Here is an 18535-nt window from a genome sequence, read left to right as displayed (position 1 = left end):
CCTCCTCTCTTCTGCCACTCTCTCCTCTCACTTTATGGACCTCTTGCCCATGCGCCCATCCTCCTCCGTGGGGCCGAAAGAGGCCGCCGCCTCCCGCCACCGGCGTCTACGAGCTCGCCGGTCTTCCACCGACGTCTAGGAGGCCGCCGCCCCATGCCACCACACCGGAGCACCTCACCACCGGGGACTAGCTCCGCTGCTCCCTCCATCACCTTGCTCTCTCCCTCGGTTTTCCTTTTCTCTCTCTCCCTCTGGTTTGACTCACCCTCCCATGTCCATGCCCGTGCAGGTCATCGCCATGGACGACCCGGAGCTATCTGACATGGTCGTGAATAGGAGCCCCACGCTGCGGCCTGGCTCTGCCATAGAAACGGGCCCTCTCCAACAGCCACCGCCGGATCTGGTCTTCCGCTGTCCGTTCATGCCTCCGACGACGCCAATCGTCGCTAGATCGAACCAGTGCTGCCATTGACAACACGGATGGGATCGAATTTTTTTTTGTTTTTGAAAGTAATAGCAGTAGCGCGGGGTATAAGACCCGGTACAGATAATTAGCAGTAGCGTTGTCTACAACGCACGCTACAACTAACCATGTATAGCAGTAGCGTGTGTCAACACGTGCTACTGCTACAAGTTAGCTGCATATCAGTAGCGCGGGCACCCGCGCTACTGATAGACCCAAAACCCGCGCTGCTGCTAGGCTTTTCCCTAGTAGTATATAATGCTACAGCCGTACTAAGCAAAATAAGATGCATAAAGGATAAACATCACATGCAATCAATATAACTGATATGATATGGCCATCATCATCTTGTGCCTTTGATCTCCATCTCCAAAGCACCGTCATGATCACCATCATCACCGGCTTGACACCTTGATCTCCATCGAAGCATCGTTGTCGTCTCGCCAACTATTGCTTCTACGACTATCATCGCTACCACTTAGTGATAAAGTAAAGCAATTACATGGCGATTGCATTTCATACAATAAAGCGACAACTATATGGCTCCTGCCAGTTGCCAATAACTGTTACAAAACATGATCATCTCAAACAACAATTTATATATCATCACGTCTTGACCATATCACATCACAGCAAGCCCTGCAAAAACAAGTTAGACGTCCTCTACTTTGTTGTTGCAAGTTTTACATGGCTGCTACGGGCTTAGCAAGAACCGTTCTTACCTACGCATCAAAACCACAATGATTTTTCGTAAAGTGTGCTATTTTAACCTTCAACAAGGACCCGGCGTAGTCACACTCGATTCAACTAAAGTTGGAGAAACAGACACCCACTAGCCACCTTCAACAAGCACGGCGGTAGAACCAGTCTCATGAACGCGGTCATGTAATGTCGGTCTGGGCCGCTTCATCCAACAATACCGCCGAATCAAAGTATGACATGCTTGTAAGCAGTATGACTATTATCGCCCACAACTTTTTGTGTTCTACTCATGCATATAACATCTATGCATAGACCTAGCTCGGATGCCACTGTTGGGGAACGTAGTATTTCAAATAATTTCCTACGATCACGCAAGATCTATCTAGGAGAAGCATAGCAACGAGCGGGGAGACTATGTCCACGTACCATCGTAGACCGAAAGCGGAAGCGTTAAGTAATGCAGTTGATGTAGTCGAACGTCTTCGCGATCCAACCGATCCATGTACCGAACGGACGGCACCTCCACGATCTGCACACGTTCAGCTCGGTGACGTCCCTCGAACTCTTGATCTAGTTGAGGCCGAGGGTGAGTTTCATCAGCACGACGGCATGGTGACGGTGATGATGAAGTTACCGGCGCAGGGCTTCGCCTAAGCACTACGACGATATGACCGAGGTGTGTTTCTATGGAGGGGGGCACCGCAAACGGCTAAAAGATCAACTTGTGTGTTCTAGGGTGCCCCCTGCCCCCTTATATAAAGGAGAGAGGGGGAGGCCGGCCGGCCCCTAGAGGCGTGCCCCAAGGAGAGGAGTCCTACTAGGACTCCAAGTCCTAGTAGGATTCCACTTGGTGGAAGGGGGGAAGAAGGAAGGAGAGGGAGAGGGAGAGGGAACGAGGGGGCCGCGCCCCCTCCCCTAGTCCTATTCGGACTCCCCTGGGGGGGCGCCACCTCCTGGCTGCTGCCCTCTCTATCCCCTAAGGCCCACTAAGGCCCATTACTTCCCCGGGGGGTTCCGGTAACCCTTCCGGCACTCCGGTTTTACCCGAAACTATCCGGAACAATTATGGTGTCCGAATAACATGGTCCAATATATCAATCTTTATGTCTCAACTATTTCGATACTCCTCGTCATGTTCGTGATCTCATCCGGGACTCCGAACAACCTTCGGTCATCAAATCACATAAACTCATGATACAAATCGTCATCGAACGTTAAGCGTGCGGACCCTACGGGTTCGAGAACTATGTAGACATGACCGAGACACATCTCCGGTCAATAACCAATAGCGGAATCTGGATGCTCATATTGGCTCCTACATATTCTACGAAGATCTTTATCGGTCAAACCGCATAACAACATACGTTGTTCCCTTTGTCATCGGTATGTTACTTGCCCGAGATTCGATCGTCGGTATCATCATACCTAGTTCAATCTCGTTACCGGCAAGTCTCATTACTCGTTCCTTAATACTTCATCCCGCAGCTAACTCATTAGTCAGATTGCTTGCAAGGCTTATAGTGATGAGCATTACCGAGAGGGCCCAGAGATACCTCTCCGAAACACGGAGTGACAAATCCTAATCCCGATCTATGCCAACCCAACAAATACCTTCGGAGACACCTGTAGAGCATCTTTATAATCACCCATTTACGTTGTGACGTTTGATAGCACACACAGTGTTCCTCCGGATATTCGGGAGTTGCATAATCTCATAGTCTGAGGAACATGTATAAGTCATGAAGAAAGCAGTAGCAATGAAACTGTAACGATCATAATGCTAAGCTAACGAATGGGTCTTGTCCATCACATCATTCTTCTAATGATGTGATCCCGTTCATCAAATGACAACACATGTCTATGGTTAGGAAACATAACCATCTTTGATAAACGAGCTAGTCAAGTAGAGGCATACTAGGGACACTTTGTTTTGTGTATGTATTCACACATGTACTAAGTTTTCGGTTAATACAATTCTAGCATGAATAATAAGCATTTATCATGATATAAGGAAATATAAATAACAACTTTATTATTGCCTCTAGGGCATATTTCCTTCACCTCTTCCATGAAATATTTGCCTACGTGAAGGAGAGGGACATAAAAAATGGTGGGAGTGGGCTCTGATGCAAGAGCCTAACTATACATGTACTGCTAGCCAAGTGTAATAAATATGAAGAAAGAGATAGAGAGAAAGTGAAAAAAGTAGTACTCTTATAGTCAATCTTAGGCGGGTCATATTGAAAGTAACATAGGTAGTAACATGCATGACACTTAAGAAGAAGAAAAATGTGATGTGACAAGTAATTAAACGGGAGAGAGTCAAATAGAGTAACATAATATGTTACCATTACATAGAGGTTTCCAATGCAAAATGAGTCTACAAAGTAATAAATGAAGTGATGCGTAACACTACACATATGTTACTACCCACTGTAGAGGTAGTAATATAGACTAGTAACATATGCATATTACTAGTCTAAGTTACTCTCCACTACAACCAGCCTTATGGTATGAGTGGCTATAAAGGTGAGTACATATGACATGGCAACATCATATAGCCAACAGTTGGCTATATTATTAACCATGCTCTAAGAGCAAGTACAATAGTGGGCTTACAACCTGCTATATGGCATTTTTGCCTATGCGAAGGAGAAAGACATTGAAATATGATGAGAGTGGGCTCCAAGAGCCAAGCTATATGCACATTCCGAGACAAAAGTAATAAATACAATGAAAGAGAAAAAGTGAAAAAGAGAGGGAAAAGAAGTAGTAGCCTAATAGTCAACTTTATAGCCAACCTTATTGTACTAGTAACTACACATAATGACTTGAAATGATAAGGCAGCTGCACAGTGGCGGACCTAGAATCGTAGGCTTGGAGTGCCACAGTTCAAAGTTTACACTAATCATCATCATAATCTCAATAAATAGTTTTAAAATAGCAATAACTTGATGGATATTTAGCTTTTAAGTATATAGTAGAATTTATTTTCTAGTTTTGGATGGGGTGCCGTGGCACCCATGGCACCCCTAGTATCAACCATGCTCTAATTTTGATTTGGATTGCCAGGTGAACGTGTGCCGTACATCCATGTGCATGCGTGCGTGGCTTGTCCGGCGAGTGGGTACCATCAATAGTGTGCATCATTAATCGTTTTTGTTTACTTCTGGCTGCAAATGCTGCAAGCATTACATCACCACGTAGACACTTATCATCGCGGCAAGTGACTGGTTTCCTCAGCGAGAGAGCTGGTCAGCTAGCTAGCTGCTCCAACATCACTGCAACAGTCCTTGATTAAAGGAAATAGGCCAATGGTCCTCGCCGACTATTCCCATCCTATACTATTTCAGATCTAAAAGATAAATAATTGCTCATCTCTCTCTTGCTTTCTTAAACAAACGAAGACATTTATATAGACACAAGAACGATCACCCTATGAACACACGTACATACAGACATTCTCACATGAGCACCTCCGAAAGGCTGAGCCAATAAATCCAGGTGCGGAGCTATGTACAGCTTGCCGGTGTCACTAGCACCGGGTCCAATTTGCACTTGCTTAATATAATCTATTGATTTAGTGTGTAGGCCATTAATTGTTTGACATGTAGGCATATGTTCTTCTAATTGGACACCCGGTAATTTTCAGTCTAGGTCCGCCCCTGAATAAATCTTGAGATTGATGAAGTCATCACAATCACAATAGCCTCATAGTCGATGGAAACATCACCCCCCCCCCCCCCCCCCGGTTGAACGAATGTCGTAAAAAATCTTCAAAGAAATTCAAGAAAATGCAAGCACCCCTACTGAGTCTAGAACCTGAACCCGAGTGGGATGTTCCACCACAAGATGCCTAACTACCTGAGAGCAGCTCTCTATCTCTCTCTTTCTCTCTCTCTCTCTCTCTCTCTCTCTCTCTCTCTCTCTCTCTCTCTCACACACACACACACACACACACACACACACACACACACACACAACGAGTCCACTCCATATTTTGAGAAGGTTGAAACAACGCGACAAGCCACATTTGTGGTTCGGGTATACGGTGGTTGGACTCAGGGCACACGACAATGTCGATGAACATGATTATGACAGCGAGTGGATGAAGTTGTAGATCCTATCAGAGCACTCGAGCCATGGAAGGTGTAGTGGCCAGGACGAGTCCATCGTGGATAGCACGCAATCCGGTACAGCTAGGAGGGTGGTTTGAAGGAGAAGTGTAGATTGTTTCATCATTTTACCTTGAAACTTTTTCTATACTCAACATACACAATCACATGTTAAAACCTGACATTTTTTCGGGTGTGTTCGCTATATTTAAGTCATTAAGTGCATTTCTAAGCATTTAGCAGATATAATTCAAATTTGAACTACAAGTGCATGAAGAAGTTGGCCAATGATTTCCATCCTATTCTATTTCAAATCTACAAAATAAATAATACTCTCTCCCCCTCTCTTTCCTTCCCTCACTCTCTATCTCTTTATCTCTCACCCTCCAAACACACACATATATAAAATTTCGAGCAGGCGCGAACAAATTGACACGACAAATTGAGTTTGGGCTACACAAGTTTTTTAAATCAGGACACATGAGAATGGCACTGAGCGGGATTATGATGGTGAGTGGGTGAAGTTGTATATCCGATGGGATGGTGGCCAAGACAAGGTCATCGGGGATATTACACGGTCCAATATGGCTAGGGGGGCGGTATGGCTGGATCAGAAGGAGGCAAAGTGGCAATGCCTTTGTAAGGAGATGCCATGGAATCGACATGACCGAGTCATGAATTTTACAGGCATCGCCATGTCTGTTGCATGTGCCAGTCATCTGGATGTATCCTATATATACCTAAGAGACTCATCCCCACTAACATATTATCTCAAACTCTCAATATGAAAGCATGCCATCTGGAAGTACCATCATGAATTGGAATAGGCCCACCTCAACATGCCATCATGCATGTGAAGAGACCCACCAAAATATTCAACCATCCACGAGAAAATGTTTACAACTATACATAATCAAATTACAATAAGTCATACTTTTTTATTTGGTTCTCACGTTATTAACCCAGATTTTCATCAACCAATTCCTGCAACAATGCGCAGGGTATCCTCTAGTTTCATGAAAATCAAAGCTTAGTTAGGGTAAAGTATGTAATCTTCAAAAGGACTTCGTATATGATGATGCAAATAAACTCCTATTTGACTGAATGAAAATGTTTGGCCGATGGATACAAAAGTATTGTTGTACGTCTCAGAAAAAGAATTATAGTCACAATCTTCTGTTCGGTCCAAAAATAAATTATGGTTGACATGAACGCAAATTCTCTAGATCAAGAAATGTGTTTCTGTTGCTTTAGAAGCAAAACAAACCATTACATGGACATGATTTGTGTGAGATCCCAGGCAATTTACGTTATAATCAAAAGATAAAAAACTCCAAAAGAATTTTCTTCATACTAAATTAAATTGCAAGCCATGTAAATAAATAATTTTGAAATAATAAATAAGTATGATGTGCTAGATCAAAAATATCTTACCCGACGCACATACACAATGCCCATAACTACATATGGGCGATTGCCCCACCTGTCCGCTCAAATTCGGATCTAATATAGAATGTGCTTTTTTTCTCGACAAAGGAGGGATTTTATTGGCTCAAAAGAAGCATCAAGAGGATATAAACCCAAAGACCAAACACTCGGCCTCTGCATAGTTAAGATGCACACAGCCAACGCTAATGCACGCACACCAAAAACACACTGGCAAATAGCACAGTCATATAGGACCAAACCAATGCATACGCGAGGAAAAAGAAAAAAAATAAACCGATCATATCCGTGATCAACAAACTACAACAATTTAAAATGTGCTTTAGTAGACAATATTAATATGTACGAATAGGCAGTGACAGAGAAAGGCCCCAGGGTTGTGGTGACGGTGCACCTGTTCCATTTTGCACTGTTTTCCCCTTGGTATGATGCATCTCTAGGCTCTCTAGCTATATATACCCCATAACCAACATATATGTAATGCATCTAGCAAGCTATAGGCTACATATATGTTCTTTGGGGTGTAATGTAAGATACTCTGTTTCGTGAATTAATTTGTTCTTGTAGTGGAGATCTAGCATTAGTTGGGTTGGGAGTTTGTAATCTCGATCGATCGATTGACATGGAGGAGTCGAGCTTCATGCAGTGGGCGGCAAACACGCTGGACCAGCACACCTTCCCCCCTGCCGCCTCTCTGGTATACGCTACTGGCAGCTTCCACTGCGGCGACCATACTGCCGTCCCCTGCCCCTCGCAGCAGGCACTGTGCACAGCCCCCCAGCCTCTGCCGACAGCGGCCGATGACAACCCGGACTTGGTGGTGCAGATCGATAACCAGTACCGGGATAGCAGCTCCGGCGATGCAGTGGTCCACGCCACCGTCGCCAGGGGTAGGAAGCCAATGAGCTGGAAGTCCAGTGCTGCGTCGACGCAGTCGGCCGCGAGAGGAGGACATAAGCGTGCTGCCGGGAGGAGATCTGGGAGCAACTTGCAGGGCTCCGCAGCATCGGCGTCGTCAATGTCCCCTGATCCCGCCAAGGACCACACAATCGCAGAGCGCCGCCGGAGGCAGAAGATCAACCAGCGGCTCATGGAGCTCTCCACTCTTATCCCTGGCCTAAAGAAGGTATTCTCTTGTATCCATCACTAGCTCCTCGGCTACTCCTTCTTGTCTTCTTCCTCCTATTCCATCGATCTCATCCCATGCATGCTTCATGCAATAACCATGTACTGCAATTAATTAAACTGCAGGTAAGGATTTTGGCGAGGAGGGAGATGCCATTCGTTTTTATAAGCTATTATGTCCATTTTTTAGCTTTCACAGTAATAATATTAGAATGTTTGTAAACACCAACCTTGATGGCTATGTTGTGTTGGTACCGCTCCAGGAACACGCTTTCTGTTAAAAACGAACTTGTTAGCGAACGTTGCATGATTTTTAGTCTTTTGTGCTGTAAAAGTTTTCTTGGAAAAATGGATTTTTCTTATGAAGTGAAACTTAAACATACTCAACATTTTTCTGAAACGAATAAAAGCTTAATATTGCCCCAGGGGTGTGTTTGAATTGCTCTGCTACTAGATTTTGACAAACCTGCTAGAAGAAATGTTGTGACAATGCTGCAAATGTAAAAAACATTGTGCACCGAGATTATCTGTTGGGATTGGACAGACTGAACAATTTAATTATGAAGGGTCAGACGAAACGACTGGAGGCCAGTTTTTCCGCAGGCCGCCTTTTGGGCGGCACCTAGTGCGGCCCGTATTGTTTTTAGAACTAGTAGGGTGGTAAAACACACAGTAAATCCAATGGCACTAGGCCTTGCCACATGAAGATAGCATATTGGTATGATATGCTCTAAAATTTAAATCAACTTGGATTAATTTAGCATATTGGTATGTTGTCCTTATGTGTGCACGCTTGCTTGGCAGAAGCTTGGATTAATTAATTAATCAACCAATCTATTAAAAAATTAAGATTGCATGTGTTATTTAAGATTCAGAAAGATGGTGGTGAATTGATGTGATTCTAATGTAGCAGATGAACAAGGCAACGATTATTGGGGATGCGGTGAAGCACGTGAGAGAGCTCCAAGAGAAGGTGAATATCCTGGAGAATAACAACAGGCATGCTGCCACCACCACCGTCTGCTCCACTGTGCTCATCCACAAGAACAGACCCTGCCTAGGCGACCTCACCAGCAACTACGGCGACGATTATGTCGGTCAGCCGAGCCAGTTGGGCACATGGCTTCCAGAGATCAAGGTCCGGTTTTCTGATAAGAGTGTGCTAGTGCAGATCCACTGTGAGAACACAAATGGACTACTAGTGAGGGTACTGGCAGAGGTGGAGGTACTCCGACTTGCCATCACCCACACCAGCAGCATGCCATGCCTAGCTGACACCACCATCATCAACATTACCGCCAAGGCAAGCGGTACTCACCGTTATTTTTTTCACTGCTGAGATTTTTTTAAACAGGGAAACCCCTGGGCTCTGTATCAATTGATGCATGCAGCTATTTTCCTCATGATGTACCAATCCATAAAAAAGGTATAGTAGTTCCAAAAGTACATAGTAATTGCCTATCAGGATTGCAATTAAATTATATTAGAAATCACCACATATAGCTTCATAATATCAATTCACGTACTGTTTGATACACGGTGCCTAGATGTGGTTAGCAAGAAATAAAACGTATCATAGGATGGACGAAATGCTCATATCTTGTAACAACCATGCTTAAGTATGGGGTACCAATAATTAATAAGCACATATGCATCGTAGTTTTGATTCTCATAAACCAACAATATAACAACTTGAGCACATAGGAATATAGATGATTGAATTATATAGATAGTCCTGTATATTGATGGTTGATACTTTTTTCTCTAATTAAACATCAGTCAGGATGGATTTAGATGTACAAAACCTTTGTTTTATAAATTATACAGAAAATGCACAAGCCTTTCCGTAATGCTACCTCATCTCTCATCCTCCTTGGATCGGTGGCTTTCCTCGTCGGTTTTCTATGTATGCCGACCTATGAATGTTTACACATATTTTCTTCAAACCCAAACCGCTCTTTAATATCTTATCCTTTGCGCAAGTCTACATGTACAACAGTTAAAACCAAACTAATGCACACTACACATACTCATGCACACACATATGACACCAATTCTCTCACATTCATCTCACACACATATATATAAATCATCAACATTAGTACAACTGACCTCATGTTTTTATGGAATGGAAGAAATATAAAACATTTTGCTAAGGGAAAGCCGGTACATTTCAGTGATTGTCAAAGAAAAAGAAATGTTATGAATAGACTAGAATTAAAAATCATTTTCTTGACTACATTATTTCCTTCAGTCAACATATCCATCTCGCCTCGTCATTCCATCGTCTAACACCCAAGAGTTTCTGAGCTCAAAGCATTCTCAAGATTTATATACATGCATGAGAACATAGGGATAAATATGAACTAATACAATATAGCTAGTTTAAAAGGTTATACATATAGACCAGAGAGGGGCTAGTTAAGGAAAGGAAGGGCGCACAAGAAAATCATTATCATTTAATGTTAGATTAATCTGCTATCAATTGACTTCTTGTCCATATTATCTTATTTTGGATCATGCTCAAAGCTAAGAGCACTAACACACGATTTGTATGGACCGTTGAAAATTCAAGATATAAATTAATTATCAGGTCATTGTGTGGGAAGTCGCTGATGTAGAGCATCAATCATGGAATGGCAATGCAAGAGTTAGTTATACCTTGACCAACACAAGGCCAAGGTAAGGCCGCTCCATGCTATCGTCTAAACTAAGTCGAGCCACACCATGTCGCGCCATTAATTCCCTAATGGAGGTATAACGTGGCAGTATTGGGTCTAGGCAGGCTAGGCCGCACCTCATTGGTATCAGACCAAGGAAGATCGTGCCAAACCGTCTTCAAAAAATGAGATAGGCCGCCCCAATGCGAAGGCACACGACACGTGAAGAAACAAATGTACAAAGGCATGACACGTGTTGCTTGGACAATAGACTGAGGAAGGCTGAACCACAACCAATCAAGGCATCTTAGGTGCTGCTAGTGGATAGAGGACGGCTAGAACATGCCTCTGTCAAATCGAGAAAGCTCGGGTCGCAACATCCCTTATCTTTTTAGGGGAAGTGTGGCAATGATAGTGGTGGTGGAGGGAGCTAAGAAGGAGAGGAAATTGACATCCTACAGCCGCCAGAGAGAGAGAGAGAGAGAGAGAGAGAGAGAGCTGCGGGACGGGGTCGGAGTTTAGGTCGCGACTATAAGAATTTTACATAGTATATGACGCAGGCGTGTACAGTACCCCATCTCGGCTAGAGAAAGTACAAATAAAAAGGTTGATCTCTAATACAAGAGCCAGCATCTGCGTGCTCCATGAAAAAAATAGTAAATGCAACGAAAAGAGAAAGCCAAAGTGACATCAATATGACAACCTTATTATATTGGTGATTAATATTGATGTATGACAACCATATATAGTTGCCTGATGGCCATATTATCAGCCATGATCTTATTGATGTACTCTAGTTGGACAACTTTTCTAGTCTGCTATGAAAATCCTACACAGCTGAGCCATGGATAAGCGCCATGTTGATGGAGGATGTTTTGCGCCATACATACGCCATCTAGAAAAAATATAAACACAATGAAAATGGGGACAAATGATCAACCAAGAATTAATTTGGGGATTCAAGCTTTATGAAGGAGACACCCCGGCCAACATATAATATATGTCAGTTTTGCTGGATATAAGTAGCCTGAATTTAAAATTTGGGTCAGTGAGAAGGAAGCAGCAGCTGCAGAGCACCGAGGCCGCCAGGAGTAGGATTGATCACATCTATCTTAGAGTGTAGAGGGGGTGTAGGGGCAAGAAGAAGCATCCTTGTCTATCTTAGGGTGCAAGGGCTGGAGATTCGCTAGAGAAATCTGGTAGTTCATCGGCCTTAGAGGGATGGCCAGGGGCGGAGGCAAGCCTGGAGGTGGAAGAAGGTTGCGGGGAGGGCGGGGCGTTGAGGCAGTCATAGGAGCGCCGTCGTATGTAGTCGGAGGAGGCTGGCAGTTCAGCCTGGCTGGAAGGCGGCCAGATGCAGAACAAGTTCAGAACGTGGGGTTGAAGATGATGACCAGTTTTTTTAGGGGGGAGGGGGGCAGGTAAAAGAAGGAGATCTAACCGTTCCTTTTTTATCCAACAGTTGGGAGTAAATTGATTGGCCCTAAAAAAATCAGTCAACTTGGCTCTAGCCATTCCCAATATATGAAGTGCTTGATCAAGCAATTAGTTCAAATGTTAGACTAAAACGAGTATTTTGATGCTAGATAGATCATAAGGGATTAGGTAGATTCCGTCTTGACGTATAACAAAAGTTTATGAAATCTAGCATTTTCCCTCGTGGTTCATGAGTAGATAATGAATTAATCCAAAAGCAATGAAAAAAAAAATCATTCATGAACATCTAAATATATTCCATTCGGAGAAGGTTATCTTTTTGTATTTTTACTAACAATTTCTACAAAGCATGATCCTTTATTATATTTTTTTAGTCTCACTCTCCCTACATGGTTACCGTTTATTTCCCAATAAACATATTTAACATTGCAGCATTCAGAAGAGACAACTGGGTGAGGACTTAGTTGGTTAGTTAGTTAACATATGACCCGTCATCTCGCTATAAGAGAAAGATAATTATTTCATCTCCTTTAATTAATTTCAGGAGTGTAAAAACTCTCATCATATGAGTCAATGCATCCCATGGTGAATTATTTAGTTGAACAAAGCAAAGTGTATTCAATTGTGAGGGTATGCTTGTGGGACATGGATGTATTATACAAACACATTTAAGCTTTTATATGAGATTTAGATATGAGCGAAAAATATACATGAACTAACTTTAGTATTTCAGCGGTATGCGCTGCTTACACTAATTTGGCGCAACTTAATTTATTTAATTTCAGTTGGAAGAGGGGTTCAACTCAACAATGGAGGAGATGGTCAGAAGGCTCAAATCGGTGCTGGATCAACATTAGGGTATCCACAACTTGTGCACCATGGTCAAATGGGTATTTCATGTTTTCACATTGATGCTCACCATCATGGGACCATCTCCAAATAGAACAAAGTGGTAACCGAAGTAGCTAGGTGCTCCAATGCATCTTTGCTTAGTGGAAATATGGGTTCGACTTAGCAATAAAAACATCATTATTATGCCTGCTAAGAATCCAAACATGAGTGGTGTTGTTTCTAAGTAACGAAATTTACATTGGGGATGGAAGATAGTTGTATTTGATTTTTCTAATAGTTAGCTTTTGTCCATTAAGACACATTACTATAGAACACGCTAGTGCCCACAGTTAAATAACCTCAAGCATATAGTTTCTGGCCAAATCACTGTGATCTTGTCGTTGGCGAGAGGGTATCATTGCACATGGAATGGTAACCATTGGGGTGTAATGCTCATGTTTGCAATGTAGCCCTCATTACACACAACTATACTGCGTCGGTTGTGTGTGATCTGGACCTCATTGCTAATATTTATCTGGAACGATAGTGTTGGCTTGTTTTCTAGTGTGTTGCCACAACAACCGGGATAACAAAGATCATCCAAATTACATAGCAAACATAAATATATTAAGATATCAATCATAAAGATTCACAAGGACATCAATACAAATTTCACCTAGACATAAGATACCATATTTTTCTAAGGCATAATAGTTGTAGTGTACAAAGAAAAAGAAACAAATACAAGTAATAAAATAATTAAAGACGAAGCCCTTTGCTTTCTTGGTTACTTCTTTTCTTTCACCAATAATAGATTCATACACTCGGTCTCACGTCTTCGTTCCAATTGTACGAAACAGTGATCATCCCACCCATCTCTATTCAAAGTATCTATAATTGATTAACTTTCCCTTTTTTCTATTTGGTCGAGATAGTTCTTTAATTATTTTATTCTAAATTTTAAGCATTAAAATGTATTGTAATGATAATCAAAATAACATCATATTAGAGACCATGTGTGTTCATATGTGATAGTATGACATTAAACACAATTTAAATGTTTGCCACAGAATAAAAAATACAATTCAAATGCCGAAAAATAATGGAACGAGATAATTTGTAAGTAACAGAAATAATCAAGTCCATGGCAACTAAAGGTATAGAAGTACAAATTCGTCAATCGGTTTCTATATGGTTCTAAATCAGTACTGGGAGTAACCTAGGCAACCCGGTTGGTCATTCTTCGTACTTCGTACTTAACTAGTTGATTGGTAAATTGAAGTTAATGTGAGTTGATTGATGGTTCATATGCTATGTGAGATTGCTCTACACCAAAATTTTACAGGGAAATACAACTAAATCTATGACCTTTGTATGGGAAATTTATACGTCTGTATCTTCCATTTTATCTCTTGTTTTAGAGATTACTCTCTAAAAGTCCCTCTCTTCCAATATGTAAGGCTCCCTCACATGCATTTTGGGTCAAGTTTGACTATGACTTTTACTAGTAAAATTTAACTTATGTCATGAAAAATATATACTTTTGCATACCTGTTCGAAATATGTTTCCAACTTCATAATTGTTTGTTGCCCATAACATATGTCTTATCAGTTAAATAATTGTGAAAGCTTGACCCAAAATGCGATGGGACTTACAGATCAATACGGAGAGTAATCTATAACGACAACCAGAAAATAAAAAATATGGACATGCCGACCCATCACCATTATGGAGGTCACACGGTGCTAGTTTGGGCCTGAGACTAGACCATCCTAGTAATAATGACCAGGTATTGTTAACTATTGATCGTTAAAGATCTAATGTATAGTGTTGTAGTAAAAAGTACTCAATCAACTCAATCATTGATTGGATTTGTTGTTCCTTGAGATATGTATGGACCATGCATGCTTCTCAGGTCAATAGTATCTCACCATCACTCTTGCACGGACCACATGGACCACGTTCTGCGGTAGCTGGAACATGCAGCAATATGCTGCATTATAGGGAGCATGGCTTAGCTTTCATGGTCCATATGTATGTCTGCAAGGAACGACAAAATAGAGATGAATCTGGGGGAGATTGAGATAGAGGTCGAAGTAACATTCATGCACTATAAACACTGTTTCACACTATTGTTTTTCTGTTTTCTGATAGAACGGTATGTATTTTTGCGAATTTGAAATACAGACTGAGCCATACATTTTCAGTAACACAAGATGAGAACTTTAATTAGCATATAGTTAAAGAGTGCATTATTGGTCAGTGAATTTTAAATTGGATTGAAACGAAGAAGTGTGATATTGGTAAGAAATGTCACTGAGTGAGGAACTTGCAAGGTTATGACTGACCAAGGTTCCGAATTTTTAAGGTAGGAAGGTTGAGGTTACACTTGGGCCACCACCGCAAGGGGGGATTTCAAGTAGACTGACACTTACAGAAATAACATACTTCACATATAAATAATAGTATGATTGAGGAGCGATTCATTCCAAAAATCATCCTAAAACAAACTTTCTACACCTAAGTTACCAACAGAATATATATCTTTATTAGTTGTAAACTCTGTGTTTTGTTTATCCCAGATACAAAACCATCGTCAAACATGTAACAATATATAGCAGACTAAGCATGAAAAACAAAGATATGATGAAAAACAAATAGATGGATGTTGGACTTATAAAATCTTATCACTTGGTAGGCATAATTTATTGAAGACATCTATCAATAAATTTGCTATGCGAGAATTCTCTCAGCTTTTTCTTCAACATGGATCATAATAACATGTGTGTGCGATAGATATGAGCAAAGCCCACGCAAGATCAACGTATGATTTCAAAAAAGAATTGCTGAACCTTTGGTCCCAAGATGTATCATCCTTTGTCATATGTTTTCAAATATAATTTTCATAATAACATTATTTTGGACACAAGCATAAGTTGATTTTGCTTTGGTACCCCCCTTAAAAGTTAGCATGAATCTTAAAGTCACTTACAAGAAGTTTTCTCGCACATTCATGATCAACTAATTCTAATCCCTATTCTCACAATACATCCAACATGACATCAGAACAATCTAATGTTATTGACTAAAGGGGCGACTTCTAATCTCCACTTTTAATCTGCATCAAAATCTATCAACTTCTCCAAGGGGATGTACGGAAGCAAAACTCATGTATCTTAATTACTAGGTTAAACGCTATACTATAACATATTGCATAACAGATCTGTATTGGCATCAGTTTGATGTGAAACCTTAAGACAATGAAACATACCGACTATTTGCATAACGTGTGTCATTACACTCCTGCCATTGCCAATGTTCATTGCAGTGCCACGTGAATGTGTACCGTACATTATTGTCATGCATGCCATGTCAGGCTACGCACTTCAATGGGTACCTATATCAGGCTACACGCGCGAGTGTGTATCATTAATTGTTTTTGTTTGATTCCAGCTGCAGATTTGTGGCCTGTTTCGCTGCACCCGCTACATCAAAACGCAGTATGTACGTACATACGTAAGGTTGGCAATATTTCGTCTATAGTGCAAGTAGAATTGTATTTGGTCCAGATGTGAGAAGTTATCGTGTCAAAGCGTATCCGATCTAGTCTAAGGGCATCTCCAACAGCAACCCTCAAACCTCCGACAACCGTCCGGACCATGCTGTCCGGACCACAGAAGCCATCTAACACGGTCCTGTATCGGTCCGTGGCGTGGTCGGTACGTACTTTCTTCCACAAAACGGAGACAAACGTAGGAGGCTTTGCAGGAGTCCGGACATGCGCCTAATCAATCAAAAGCCACCACCTACCCTTCTCTGTCCGGAGTGCGGATGGACGTTGCTAACTAATTCCTTTGCTTTGCATTAGCGTTTTGCGGAAGGTTTTGAAACATCCACTAGTAGAAAATAGGGCTAGCCGGATCGGAGCAATAGTCCCATTTGCGTTACGAACCGGGACTAATGTGAGCTCGACAGACATCAGTCCCGATTTGAATGGGACCTTTAGTCTCCGTTGCAGACACCAACCGGGACTAAAGGGGTTGCGGCAGGCGCAATACCCTTTAGTCCCGGTTGGTGTCTCCAACAGGGACTAAAGGTCTGTCTTCAGTCCCGGTTCTATCAATAAATTTGCCTATATATATATATATCTCAGCCCCTGCCCGCCCTCTCTATTTTTTCCTCATAGAAGCTGGGAGGTGTGTGCTAGTTTGTTTTCCCTTCCTATTCACATGAGGTGCTCGATGAAATGCCCGAGAGCATGATGCCACTTGAGTTCACACAAAACAAACATGATATGAGGTGCTCGAGCCACACTTAAGCTTTCTCCTTTCTTCTCCTCTGTTCTTCCTCCAAGCTCGACCTTCAATCTCCATTTTCCCCAACATTTGTCTAGATTCGGCAGTGCACCAAATATCCAAGTGTTCTAAAAGGTTAGCAACTTCATCCTTTCATCTCTCATTGCTAGTTTAGCTCTTTTCATGCTCTAGAAGTAGAGTGATTTCTTGGTTTTAATGGAGGAGTGTATCTGGGAGTTTATTTGATTTAGATGCAAGTTGAGCTCAAATTAACGTCTTAGTTTGCACATGTGTAGGGTGCCGTCCCGTCCCCGTCCCCGTCCTCACCATCGTCGATCGCACGCGCTGATCTCGTCGCCGGCACCACCGTGGTGAGGCTCTTGTTCTTATCTTTTAAAAAAAATCTTACTTGTATGATTTACATAGTTACTTGTATAATTTCCTTACTTGTATTATTGTTTGTTATTATATAGTGCCATGGTTTTGATATCCGCCCCCGTCGGCTCTCGTCCGGTCTATGAATCGGATGTGGTATATTATCTTTTATAACTATTTGTTTCATTTAGTGTTTATGACAATTATATATGCCGACCAACTTGACATAGATATTTTTATCTAGGAGGTATGTGAACCGGAAATTTCAACCGACCCTCTTCTCGACAGGTTAAATTTAGTTGAAAAAGAAAATAATTATTTGAAATAAAAATTGAAAAAAATTAAAGAAGAGAAGATGAAATTGGAGTTGTATGTTGTCAATGTCGTCGATCTGCACAAGATCCAGATGGATGCAATGCACTTGAAGATTAGAAAATACTAGTCGTCAACCCGTGCGGATGCACGTGCTAGTCATGTTGGGAAGGCATGGTGATATTAATAGCTTCTTGGATACATAGACACTTAAATATGTCTAAAATATTAGATATCCAGTATTTACCTATTAAATATTAGGATTGAAATCATTAAACCTTTTTTACGATATGTCAGTATGTCTAAGATTGGTTAGTTCGAAGAAGAACATAAGTAAATGTTAGGCGAATTTCGGAGAAACACCAAAATTGAACATACACTTCTCATATATTAACGTTTCATGATCAAAATGTAAGGGAAACTGCATTCCCAACTATGTTTGCAAAGCAGCATAAATATATTGGAAAATAATTTCATTGTTCTGGCTTTTATGAGATACTTCTTACTCTCAAATTTATTGCTGGATCCTCATTTTTGATATCCTTATTTTACTTGGCCCCATCATATGGAAAATTAACAAAAAAATCCTTTATAATGCAAATAGTAGAGAACCATAAAATCATTTACGGAGAAAGAATATCGGAGATACAAAGCAAAATGAAAATAACTTATTAGCAGCCATTGGGTCATATGACTAATTGTAAACAAAATCAGGCAATAAATTGAAAACATTTGATCACCTGATGTGAACACATGCACCTCATTTATTGTA

General features: G+C 41.4%; 1 protein-coding gene across 1 annotated transcript; it reads left to right on the top strand.

The window, feature by feature from the left end:
- The first annotated feature begins 7233 nt into the window (after positions 1 to 7233).
- LOC109760415 (transcription factor bHLH25) lies at positions 7234 to 13120 on the top strand. Its single transcript, XM_040395290.2, has 3 exons — positions 7234 to 7853; positions 8766 to 9155; positions 12735 to 13120. Exons 1-3 carry the CDS (start codon positions 7350 to 7352, stop codon positions 12804 to 12806), a joined length of 966 nt encoding a protein of 321 aa, XP_040251224.1. The 5' UTR covers positions 7234 to 7349; the 3' UTR covers positions 12807 to 13120.
- The last annotated feature ends 5415 nt before the right edge of the window (positions 13121 to 18535 follow it).

This window comes from Aegilops tauschii, chromosome 7 (assembly GCF_002575655.3).
Source record: "Aegilops tauschii subsp. strangulata cultivar AL8/78 chromosome 7, Aet v6.0, whole genome shotgun sequence".
NCBI lineage: Eukaryota > Viridiplantae > Streptophyta > Magnoliopsida > Poales > Poaceae > Aegilops > Aegilops tauschii.
This window is presented reverse-complemented; position numbering and strand designations above follow the sequence as displayed.

What these genes read in the sequence shown, in the direction of transcription:
- LOC109760415 (XM_040395290.2), top strand. Translation starts at nt 7,350, where the DNA reads ATGGAGGAGTCGAGCTTCATGCAGTGGGCGGCAAACACGCTGGACCAG. An exon ending in TTATCCCTGGCCTAAAGAAG is followed by an intron (nt 7,854 to 8,765) that starts GTATTCTCTTGT and finishes CTAATGTAGCAG; the next exon opens with ATGAACAAGGCAACGATTAT. An exon ending in TCATCAACATTACCGCCAAG is followed by an intron (nt 9,156 to 12,734) that starts GCAAGCGGTACT and finishes ATTTAATTTCAG; the next exon opens with TTGGAAGAGGGGTTCAACTC.